This window comes from Emys orbicularis, chromosome 3 (assembly GCF_028017835.1).
Source record: "Emys orbicularis isolate rEmyOrb1 chromosome 3, rEmyOrb1.hap1, whole genome shotgun sequence".
Lineage (NCBI taxonomy): Eukaryota > Metazoa > Chordata > Testudines > Emydidae > Emys > Emys orbicularis.
The window spans coordinates 44,683,429-44,696,493 of record NC_088685.1 but is presented as its reverse complement, the minus strand read 5'-3'; the positions used below and the strand labels follow the sequence as shown (position 1 = coordinate 44,696,493).

At 37.0% G+C, this 13,065-nt stretch overlaps 1 protein-coding gene across 1 annotated transcript in view; it reads left to right on the top strand.

Moving 5' to 3' along the window:
* The window catches only part of CSMD1 (CUB and Sushi multiple domains 1), a 1,638,713-nt gene that overhangs the window by 1,290,951 nt on the left and 334,697 nt on the right, over positions 1 to 13,065 (top strand). Inside the window, exons 29-30 of the mRNA XM_065401391.1 lie at positions 1,612 to 1,799; positions 6,919 to 7,113. Coding sequence (XP_065257463.1) covers positions 1,612 to 1,799; positions 6,919 to 7,113 — 383 coding nt within the window. The remainder of the gene's footprint in view (positions 1 to 1,611; positions 1,800 to 6,918; positions 7,114 to 13,065) is intronic.

Here is a 13,065-nt window from a genome sequence, read left to right as displayed (position 1 = left end):
GCCCTGTTGCTAGTATAGGAGTCAAGGCCAGGATACCTCTACATTGTTGCTTTTTCTTCACTATGAAAAAAGGTGTATTTTTTACTATGGAGCAGCCTCAATTTTAATTTGACTTGCAATCTTGTGTAAAAACTACAAACAGCCTTCTTTTCATTAGGAATTTAACTTAAGTTAGTTATAAATTAAGAAAACATCTTTGTTTCCACAGTGAAGACAAGGCCTAAGACATTCTTGTCTGCCATTTCATCTTCTTGAGTCCATTGGCAGGTGAAATAACCTAGGGCTTGTGTACACAGTGTGACAATGTACACTAGATGGGTTTTTATTCTAAAGAGCACCGTGTGGTGTACTAACTGGCCCATGTAGACTCTGTTGATGTGAACTAAAAGTTCCGCAGTCTGCATTATTGTGCAGCAGTAGGGTCTATGTGAGCCAGTAGGTACACAACATGTTGATGTGCTTTAGAAATGACACCTTTCTTGTGCACATTGCTCCACCAGGTAACAAACCCTTATAAGAGCCTGGGCTGTTCACTTCTTAGTCACAGCCAAGGACCTAGTCCACTGTCTTCTTATATGTCTTGGAAAGGTCCATATATAGACTAATAGCACTCCCTAAATAATAACAATAATCATAATCAGAGAAGGGGAAAAAAGAAGAAAATTTAACTGCAACACTTATAACAGAGGCAACAAAATATTTATTTATGGCTTTGTATCCAGAAGGTGATTAGGAAGAAAAGAAAGCAAAACCCACAACCCCCCTGCCTACTTGTCTTTCATTGTTGAGCTTCATGTAGCCCTTGGACCTTCTCCACTGCAGCAATTTTTCAGCTTCTGTCCATATCATTATAAGGTTCTCACATTATTGTCTTTGTGCCTCCATCCACACAGCCTCCCTGAACTGATCTCAAGGCCACTGCCTCGTCCATGTTTAAGTCTCTCTTAAGGATCCCCTTCTGCTATACTGCCTTCATTGAATCTAATTCACTTGTACAACGATATAAATATGTGTTGTTTCCCTTCCTGTAATACATTGTAGACCCTACAATACACATATTAATAATGCATTGATTATAATTCTATAGTAAAAATACCTAGCTCTTACATAGAGTTCATAGATCACAAAGCACTTTACAAAAGAATCAATATCATTTTGCCCATTTTATAGATGGGGAAACCGAGGTACAGAGGAGAAGTGACTTGCCCAAAGTCACCCAGCAGACCAGAGGTAGAACTGGCATAGTACCTAGGTCTACCAGGTTTCAGTCTAGTGTAATATTCACTAAGAAACTCTCCCTAAATTAAATTCTAAAATTTTACCGTTAATGTTCTGAACTAAATGCTACAGTTGAATCTAACTGTGTACCAACAAAAATAAGTTACAGTGTTGGGAGCTCTTCACATTAGGGCAGTTTGGTTTAAATTAGACATTGATCAATTACCGTTTACAAGGCATGTTGTATTTGGATTGTGGGATATACTTTAAGGATTCCTTTATTTCTGCAGATGAAAACATGTTTTAAAAAAAGAAAAGGCAGCCACAGCATTAAAGTAGTAAATAATTTCTCAAAAAATAAAGACCATGTAATTCTCTTTTCCTTTATTTCAGTTTCAGTATGGAGCCCAGTTATGATTTTCTACATATTTATGAAGGGGAAGATTCTAACAGTCCTCTAATTGGCAGTTTTCAAGGCTCCCAGGCGCCTGAAAGAATAGAGAGCAGTGCTAATAGTCTATTTCTAGCATTTCGCAGTGATGCTTCTGTTGGCATGTCAGGATTCGCCATTGAATATAAAGGTACTGTTGTTAACATAATATGTGTCAACACACAGAAGGAAAGTGTCTCAAATTAGGATTAATTAAAACTATATTTACACACATAATACACTTATTTTTCATATGTTCGTAGTTGTGTGAATGCATATAAATATATTTAAAAGTTAAAATATACATAATAAATAATGTTTTTGTTAATCTTTTATCTTTTAACATACTGGTGTTGTGTGATTAATTGATGACAGTCTTATGTTGGTGGTATATCAGCCCTCTGAAAATGTTCAATGTAAAAACAATGTAGAAAATGCTATTTTAAATAATATTTGATTCATTCAAAGATACAAGTTTATAACCAAATATGAAATCACAATCTCAACTTCTTAATTTATTGTTCCAATTTATCTTTTAAAAATCCCTTTGCAAATGATGAGGTACATAAAAAGGCATTTTTTTCTCCTTTTATTTTTGACATCCCTGCACACACTCATCTTCTAAAAGGAAGAAGAAATGGTGCAAATAAAAAAAAATAGCCATTGTTATTTAGAAAGTGTTCTACTGAAATGGAATTGTCTCACTCAATTAGAATACAGGAATGTTGTACATTTACTGATACATACCAATGGATTTTTTTCTGCACTTTGGTTGTGGGTGATTTGCAGCAAGATTTACATACACATTGTATGGCTATTTCAGAATAACCACAGAGTATGTGAATCCTTGTAATTTGGCTGGCAGCCATTATTAGCCAGAGTACAAGGATTTATATAATCACTTTTTAGTTATTTTTCAATAACCATCCTGTGGATATGCAACATTTTCTTCTCAAATGAGCTGCTATTTCTCTGCTTAGATTGGCATCTGTGCTCAGAATTTTCAAGCTTTCAGCCTCAAAGATACGGCCTCAGCTTCTCATTCCAGTCAATTGAAGAAAAACTCCATACTCTATGTGAAAGAAAAGAAAATGAGAAACAACCAAAACCCAAGGAACATGAATTGTCAACCCACTTGAACCCTTCTTCTCATTTCTCAACTATCTTCTTTCTTCACCCTTTTTCCTTCAGGCTAGCAAGACTCCTATCCCCAGAAGAACTATGATATATTTGTGTTTACATTGTTTGTACAGGGAATCCTGGCCTATCTCTTCTCAAATGAATTTGAAACACAATACGAATAAAAATAAATACATTTATTTTATGTAGGAAATAGTAAGGAATAGTATTGCGGAATAGTAAGGAGGGAAAGGGAAAAGTTGCACAAAGGAAATGATATAAGAATGCCCAACTTTCTCTCTTCCTTCTCTACGTGTGTGTGTGTGTGTGTGTGAGAGAGTGAAATACACAAATAAGTTATATAATTATATCATTTATAATAGGTTTTATATTATAAAAGTATACATATAAAATAACAAAATGTTCTTGAAATATTGAATAAAAATAGCCCATTTTTCTTTGTATATCAAACAGCAGAAAGGTAAATTTAAAATCTAAACTACCTGAAAATGCATGTATAATAATCACTGGAAGGCATGTCCTGTTAACTTGGTAATAACCATATACTGTAATAATACATTCCAAAACCAAAGGCCTTGGTGTATATTTTCTATAAATATCTCTGCCATCCATCCTGAAGTTATTCAGCGCAGGGTAGACATTACTTCATAAACAGGCAGATTTTGCAGAGTATTATAATAATCAGAAAAACAACACAAAGAAAATACAGTGAAAGAGAACCGTGTTATATAATATTTGCACCTCCATTAATGTAATTACGCTGCCTGCCAAAAAGGTGTCATACCTTATTATAACAAAAAAAGTATAACATTTGTATACATTTGTATCCACTGTAATACTGCAAAGTGTATCTAATACAGTGCTTCCATTTAATTAACTGCAAAGTGCCTTCTAACCATAAAATTATGCTAGTTAAAAATCATCTCAACCACATTCTTGAAATAAGGTCATATCTTAATAATGCAAATTATGAATCAATCAATGAATTAAACATCAGAACTAATATTGCCTATTAATCCTTAAAGAATTATTTAAACTTGACACATCAGTGTGTTAGATTGGTTAACAATTTGTTCCAGCATAGTAGCTGATAATCTGTCCAATACCTGGGGGATATCGTGGCTGTGGACTCCTATGAAATTCAGGGTCCTGCTTGCTTGTTTGTTTATTTATTTATTTATTTATTATTTTGCTAATTTTCATTAGTTCTTAATGTCTTAAATATAGTGGGTGAAATCCTGGCCCCATTGAAGTAAATGACAAAATTCCCATTGACTTCAGTAGACCCAGGATTTCATGCAAGTCATTTTGTCGTATTTGTACTAGGCTAGATTCACATGGGTGATTTAGGTGCCTAACTACTCCTTTAAATTCAAGATTTAACTCCAATAGCATTCATAAAGCCCGCGCTCAGCTGCCACCTAACCTGCGGGCGCGTAAATTCCCTTCCATAAAGGGGGGGAGGGGGTAGCACCACCACATCTTCATCACCCTTTTCTTTGTGAAGAAGGGCTGACCTGGCTTAAATGCTTAACTCCAGAATAGGATTCATGGCTGTGAATCGCAAGTGGAAGTAGGCACAACACGGCTTAGGCCACACTCCTATCACTGGTATTTCCTACTGGATAACTTAGGTGGCTCCCTACTCAGTGTGCTGGTTTCTTTGAATCTCTTTCTTAAGCACCTAACTCTCCCTATACAATGCATGAGGAACTTGGGAGCCAAACTCTAGCTTCTGAATTCCGGTAGGTGGAGGGGTACGTTAAAGTTAAGCATTGTAACATCTAACTCCCCCTTGTGAAGTTAGCCAACTATCTTACAACAATACAGGTTTCAGAGGGTAGCTGTCTTAGTCTGTATTATTAAAAATAACGAGGAGTCCTTGTGGCACCTTAGAGACTAACACATTTATTTGGGCATAAGCTTTCGTGGGCTATAATCCACTTCATTAGATGCATGGAGTGAAAAATACAGCAAGCAGGTATAAATATACAGCACATGAAAAGATGGGAGTCACCTTACCAAGGAGGGGGGATCAGTGCTAATGAGGCCAATTCAATTAGGGTGGATGTGGCCCATTTCCAACAGTTGACAACTGTTGACAACAGCTTACAACTGTTGGGAATGGGCTACGTCCACCAAAGTTTTGGAATATTTTTGGAATTTAATACACCAACTCTATACAGACCAACATAATGTATCATTTGAAAACTTATTTTATGCAATTTTAGATGATTTATGATGTGGAGCTCTGAAGTGGTGATATAAGATGTATGAGAGGCGAAACAGTGGTATCCAAAATGATAAAGTGTAATTTTCTGCACAGTTCCAGAAACACTGCAACATGATTCTGATTGTTTTTTACTATTTAAGTTAATTTCAACACCATAATGTGGTGTTCATTGGTCAAAGCTACCAAACAACAATATATTAAAAGATTTCTTATTGGTTTTGCATGGGAAAGGTTTTTTTCCCCATAAATGTTTAAGCTGTTTAGCATGTGACAAAAATGGTGAATATTAGCATTTTGCAATATACTAACATGAAATGTTTTCACATTGCATAGTCTTAATTGTCCAAGTATCTCAAGTGATGGTAATAGTTTTCTATATTTTCAATTGGAATTTATTGACCAGATCAGTTTCTCACTGAAGATTGCGCACCAATAGCAGTAAGTAATGTGCCCATAGTTTTTACTGCATAGTGGGCAGATATAAATGTATGTGAATTCCTAATGTAATGCTTCTCCAATTGTAAGCTTTTGTACAGGTAATGTAGCATCTAGTCTGCCTGGCAAAAGGTTTTTTTATTTATAATTGCCTATGCATGCAGTACTAGCCTTTGAAATATTCTATAAACTAACTTTTTAATTCAGTGATACTTATGCATAGGTCAATATTAGTGCTAGAGATGACAATACACAGCTTCATAATATGAATATACAAAGTTCTCAGAGAAAGAAGTGATCTAACAACAAGTAATGAAGACAAAGTCCACAAACAAGATCTTGCCTCTGCACTGAAGTGGTCTGAAGAGCACATTACAGCTCTTGCCGGTCATGTCATCAGCAATATGACAAACCCATTTGACCCTGAATCACATCCAGATATGCTTATCAACCTATGTACAAGAGTCTCTGCTGAAAATAGAAGATGCTAGAGAAGAACAAATGGAGAGATTTGTAAGAGGTGCACTTGATTCTGATGGGACATGTAGCATCTTCAGCCCAGTCAGGAAAACTGGCATCAAAACATTTGCTGACGTCATCAAGAAGACCAAATTTAAATCTGCCAAGGGAGGGACAATCACAGCAGCTATCAGTCCAGAATTTGTTTTCCGCAAACCCTGTCCTTAGCAGGATGTGCAGATGATGGTTTCAATTGCAACTGTTCTTAGTCACATAATAGGGCCTGTGTCTATGTCCCTCTTCCATGCTGATGGAACAATGAGAAGAACAGACAAAGCTGAATTAGGGCATCCGCTGGAAGCTTAAGCTAAAAGAATCCATGAGCTAAGAGCATATGATAAAGAAACAACAGTGTACATCAGAGACACCATTGCTGTAATACAAACGATGGCTAGTGACAAATTCATCGTGTTCAACATATGCTTTGAGCTTACCAAGAAATCCATTTTTATGTCTTGAAATAATACATAGTCATTAAACTAAGAGAAACAATTACAAATATTTCAGTGGTCATTTTAACTTGTTGTTGGTGTCATTGTTTATCCCCATTTCTATGGTAATAGCACCACTTAACACTTCCCCATCATACCTCATCATAAAGTAGACATATTAAGCTTTCAAATGATGTATGATATGTGTGAGTGTGTAGAGAAGGTACATTAAGTCAATTACTTTGGTGGTGCCTGATGCTCATCTATAAGGCTGTGGCTTGCAGATTTTCTTAATATCTTACTAAATATGTAGGTGTAATTTTCTTGTCCAGACAGATAAGCTTAGGCAAGCATCAATGACCTCCTAGCAATATTTAACAGTAAGAAAATGTATTCTAATAACAAGATGGAAACATGAATCTAATTTTAAAACTGCCGATTGTTAAATGCATATTTTAGTACATATATTGTATTGGGATTACTGTTGTTTTATTTATAATCCATTTTAACAGAAAAACCACGGGAAGCTTGTTTTGACCCTGGAAACATAATGAACGGGACTAGAATTGGAACAGACTTCAAACTTGGTTCGACTATTACTTATCAGTGTGATTCTGGATATAAGATTATTGATCCTTCAACTATAACATGTGTGATTGGTGTTGATGGAAAACCAGCATGGAACAGAGTATTGCCATCTTGTAATGGTATGTATTATATTGGATACTGTTCCCCTTTTGTATAAAGTTAATGGATTCAGAGACTGGTTCTAAATCCTAGAGGTCATATTACTCTGCTTCCAAATGGGTACCCAATATAAAAACCACTTAGATTATGATTTTTTTTATTTAAAATAATTATAATACTAATTGTTTTCTGTTAGTTTAATAATTCATGTATTGTTTAAAACTACTTAATCAGATTTTAGGTACAGAAGCCACTACAAAACACTCACCCTTTGCCAATAATTACTACACATTAGTATATGAGATCCCACAACTTTCCCTATGTGTACTATGGAATAGATGATTTTGTAATCTGTATAGATGTCCACTGGATGTTGTACTAGACAGAGAACATTTATTATTTTCAAATTAACAGCAACAGCTGTCAAGCTCTAATGACATGGATTGTGTTCCCCTTGTACTGTTTGTTGTATCCATCTATTGTCTGTTGCGTTATTCTTAATTTGGAAGCCCCCTGTGACAGGGACCATCTTTTTTGTTCATGGATTCCAAGGCCAGAAGGGACCATCTAGTACAGGGATCGGCAACCTTTAGCACACGGCCCGCCAGGGTAAGCACCCTGGCGGGCCGGGCCAGTTTCTTTACCTGCCACATCCGCAGGTTCAGCCGATCGCAGCTCCCACTGGCCGCAGTTCACTGCTCCAGGACAATGGGGGCTGCGAGAAGCGATGGCCAGCCCATCCCTCAGCCTGCGCCGCTTCTCGCAGCCCCCATTGGCCTGGAGCAGCGAACCACGGCCAGTGGGAACCGCGATCGGACGAACCTGCGGACAGGGCAGGTAAAGAAACCGGCCCGGCCTGCCAAGGGGCTTACTCTGGCGGGCTGCAGGCCAAAGGTTGTCGATCCCTGATCTAGTATGATCTCCTATATAACACAATCCATAGAGCTTCCCCAAAATAATTCCTATAGCATAGCTTTAAGAAAAATATCCAATCTTAATTTAAAAATTGTCCATTATGAAGAATCCATCACAACCCTTTGTAAATTGTTTCAGTGGTTAATTACTCTCAACATTAAAAAAAAGTATACTTATTTCCAGTCTGAATTTGTCTAGTTTCAACTTCCAGCCATTGCAACATGTTATACCTTTCTCTGCTATATTGAAGAGCCCATTATTATATATTTGTTTCCTGTGTAGATACTTATAGATCTAGTCACCCCTTAACCTTCTCGTTATTAAGATAAATAGATTGAGCTCTTTAAGTTTTTCACTATTAGGCATCTTTCTTTTAAAAATCCTTTAATCATTCTCAAGGCTCTTCTTTGAATCCCTCTCCAATTTATCAACATCCTTCTTGAACTGTGGGCACCAGAACAGGACACAGTACTCTAGCAATGGCCTCACCAGTGCCATATATAGAGATAAAAGAACCTCTTTACACCTCCTCTAAATCCCCCTTTTTATGCATCCCAGGATTGCACTAGCTCTTTTGGCTACAGTATCACACTGGAAGCTCATGTTCAGTTGATTATCCACCATGATCCCCAAATCTTTTTGAGAGTTACTACTTCCTTGTTTGCAGTCCCCCAGCCTGTAAGTATGTATAGATTTACATGTAGCTGTTTGTTTCCTTGCAGTAGTTTACCAAGCAATCCAGATCAAACTAAATCTTCATTATTTACCACTCCTCCAGTTTTTGTGTCATCTGCAAAATTTTTCAGTGAAGATTTTACATTTTCTTCTAGGTCATGGATACAAATGTTAAATGGCATAGGGCCAACAATCCTAGCCCTGCAAGACGCAACTGGAAACACACCTGCTTGATGATGATCCCCCTTATACAATTATATTTTGAGACCTACCCATTAGCCAATTTTTAATCCATTTACTGTGTGCCATGTTAACGTTATATTATCCTAGCTTTTATAATCAAAATGTCACGTAGTACTAAGTCAAACACCTTGTTATGTGTTTCTGGAGTGTTTAGCACAATAGAATCCTAAATCATGACTGATACAAATTATTATTTATTATTGGTAGTAGTAAGTAATAATAATAATACATGTTGTTTCCAGCTATTGGCTCTTGTTGTTTCTGTGAAATTAGTTGGTGATCTCTATCCTGTACATTTACAGATTTGCCAAACCATTTATTCATTCTGCTCTTTTACATATAAGGGTTTGTACCATACTCATCCATAGTTTGTGCCTCTTTGTTACCTTTCTCTGCAATGCTGTAATCTGAACTGGTGCTGAAGCAGTAACCAAGAATTGAAATGTTTTATATCTAGTTATCACCCTACTAACATCAAGTTGCCTTAATTTTCAATGTTTATTTTAATTCTGATGTTTCTCATATACAAAGGTGGATTTTGCTAAATGCTTTTTACCTGCACTGCTGCCACTGTGATGGACTTAGACACCATTTTTAATGTAATGTTATACAATACAGACATCATGTCTGATTCTGGTTCTGTTCAATATCTTCATCAATGATTTAGATAATGGCATAGAGTGTACACGTATAAAGTCTGTGGATGATACCAAGCTGGGAGGGCTTGCAAGTGCTTTAGAGCATTGGATTAAAATTCAAAATGATCTGGACAAACTGGAGAAATGGTCTGAAGTAAATAGGATGAAATTCAATAAGGAGAAATGCAAAGTACTCGACTTAGGAAGGAATGATCAGTTACTCACGGATAGGACAAGAAGCAGTGGGCTTAAATTGCAGCCAGGGAAGTTTAAGAAGAATATTAGGAAAAACTTCCTGATGAGATAGTTAAACCATGGAATAAATTGCCTGGGGAGGTTGTGGAATCTCCATCATAGGAGATTTTTAAGAGCAGGTTAGACAAACACCTGTCAGGGATGGTCTAGATAACATTTATTCCTGCCTTGAGTGCAGGGGACTGGACTAGAAGACCTCTTGAGGTCCCTTTCAGTCCTATGATTCTATTATTCTAATACCAAGTTCACTGATATACAAAACTTAATATTGCTTTAGAACTTTTCTAGGAAATTCACAGAGTACATTTATGGAAGACTGAATAGCTTGGGGTAACATGAAATATTTCATCTTAAGTTCCCTAGTTCATCTTCAGCCTAACATAATTATGAAATAACCCAATTTTTTTCTTCTTGATATCCTTACTGTTGGCTGTTCAGTTGAAATGAGTGTGTGGTTTCACTCTAAATCCTAATGGCGCTACAAATTTACCCTCAAGGGGACATTAAGTATCACCCTTTTTTGCACTTAAACAAAAAAAATGAGAATAGCCACAGAGACTTAAAAACCTCCACCTGCCAATCCTTTTTCAATCAGGTTGTGGTATATTGGCAGGGCAGTAGAAAAGGCTGCAGTCTATGCTGTACATATTCCCTGGAAAAATACAGGACTTTAGTCTGTATTTCATCAAAAGCTTGTTTGGTGATAGACCAGGCATTTTGAAAGTGTTGTGCAGACCGTTAACTACTTAGAGCTTGTGAATTTTCCATCTGAATGATTTTCAATGGAAAATGCAGTTTATTCAAAATAGATTTTTTTTCCATTATTTTTTTCAATTTTCCATCAAGAAACCCAAAACAAAATATTTTCAAAGAGAGGTCTCTGAATCAAAATATTTTGGTTTGTTGAACTGACCCAAAATATTTCATGTTGAGTCACTTTAACATTAAAATACATTTCCCTATGGTGGCACATTGTCTAACGAGAGTTGTACTTTAGGCCCTCATTCCCTCTTTGGTTTGGGATACTTGGCTTGACTATATCTATCATGATGCAAAGCAGCCTCCCCTCTGGCCATGTAGTAGTCACATGGCTTCAGGTTCATCATGGGAGATTGTATGCCCTTGTTGCCAAGAAGGCTAACGGCATTTTGGGCTGTATAAGTAGGGGTATTGCCAGCAGATCGAGGGACGTGATCATTCCCCTCTATTTGACATTGGTGAGGCCTCATCTGGAGTACTGTGTCCAGTTTTGGGCTCCACACTACAAGAAGGATGTGGAAAAATTGGAAAGAGTCCAGCGGAGGGAAACAAAAATGATTAGGGGGCTGGAGCACATGACTTATGAGTAGAGGCTGGGGGAACTGGGATTGTTTAGTCTGCAGAAGAGAAGAATGAGGGGGGATTTGATAGCTGCTTTCAACTACCTGAAAGGGGCTTCCAAAGAGGATGGATCTAGACTGTTCTCAGTGGTACCAGACGACAGAACAAGAAGTAATGGTCTCAAGTTGCAGTGGGAGAGGTTTAGGTTGGATATTAGGAAAAACTTTTTCATTAGGAGGGTGGTGAAGCACTGGAATGGGTTACCTAGGGAGGTGGTGGAATCTCCTTCCTTAGAGGTTTTTAAGGTCAGGCTTGACAAAGCCCTGGCTGGGATGATTTAGTTGGGAATTGGTCCTGCTTTGAGCAGGGGGTTGGACTAGATGACCTCCTGAGGTCCCTTCCAACCCTGATATTCTATGATTCTATGAGATATATTCTGGCCATTGAGCCTGGCCCATAAAGGAGAATGGGGGCATGATATCTGGGACCTACAATTCCCATCAGATAATGCACCACAATAGGAAAATGCAGTTTAATGTTGAACTGACTCAAAAACAAAGCATTGGGGCAGTTCAACAAACTGAAACATTATAAACTGAAACAAAATATTCACATTCAGAAATATAGAAATGTATTGATTGAAAATGCCAAAACTAAATATTTTTCCCTTTTCAAACACTTTCTTTTTTTAGTATTTCATCCTGTGAAAAAATTTGATATTTCATCTTTGTCCCAGTTGGGACAAAAACAAATGTTAAAATATTGAAACTTCTTGTGGTATGTAAATTCCAGTTTTCACTCAGCTGTATGTATGTTATAGAGAAAGTAGACTGGGAGCGGCTGTACTTCCTATCTTGGAACACCACTGGGAGAACATTCAATGAAATTTATATGTAGCAAATTCAAAACTGATAAAAGGAAATACTTTTCCCACGTAACAGCGCAAAATTAGACAGTGGAACTCCTTCTCACAGGATGTCATTGAAGCCAAGTACTTAACAAGATACAAAAAGGCTTTTATATGAATGATGAAAATATCTATCATTATAATAGCTAATTCTACAAAAGAATATTTAGGGCAAATAAAACCTTCTGCTTCATGGTTTAAACCAACCTCTAAGTACAAATGATTAGAATGAGACATTCCTACATCTACCTACTGTGGTGTTCCTTGCATATTCCTCTCAAGCTTCTGGTGCTGGTTGCTGGCAGAGACAAGATACTGGACTAAATGGACCATGGTCTGATCCAGTGTGGCAATTCCTATGTTTCTGACTCTTATTGACTTTAATGGGAAGTTACACACTGAATATCCCATGTGCCAATGTTAAGATTTTTACCCTTTGATGTCTGCAGGCCTGATTCTTCTCTCACTTACACTGTTTCTACACTCATTCAGTTCATAACTATTAATTTATTTTAATGTTTCTTTATTGCTGTGCTCATGATGTGCTGCATGCTTTCTACACTTTCAAGGAGATAATTCTTTTCTAAGGACCTCACAGGGGAAATGGAACAAGAAATTTTAATATGAGCTAATTAGATTAATTGTAAGCAGCATGGCAGAACTGTGTCTTTAAGAGGGACTAAAATATGGACTTCCTGGGGTCTTGTGTATAAGTTTGGGAGGTCTTAAAATGTGAAAATGTAAGGAAAGATCTTTCCTAAACATCCAGGTTAGTGTCTAAGATTTGCTAGAGAAACTACCAATCAAACTAATATGTGAGTGCCTCATGATACCTTGTGAAGTAGGGAAAGGCAATTAGCCCCATTTTACGGATGGGAAGTTTATGCCCAGAGACCCAGATCCTCAGTGTTACTTAGGCATATAACTCTAACTGATTTCATTGAAAGTTAGACACCCAAATACTTTTGAGGATCTGGGCTACATTGACTAAAGGACAAGTTTTTAAAGTTTCATAGATT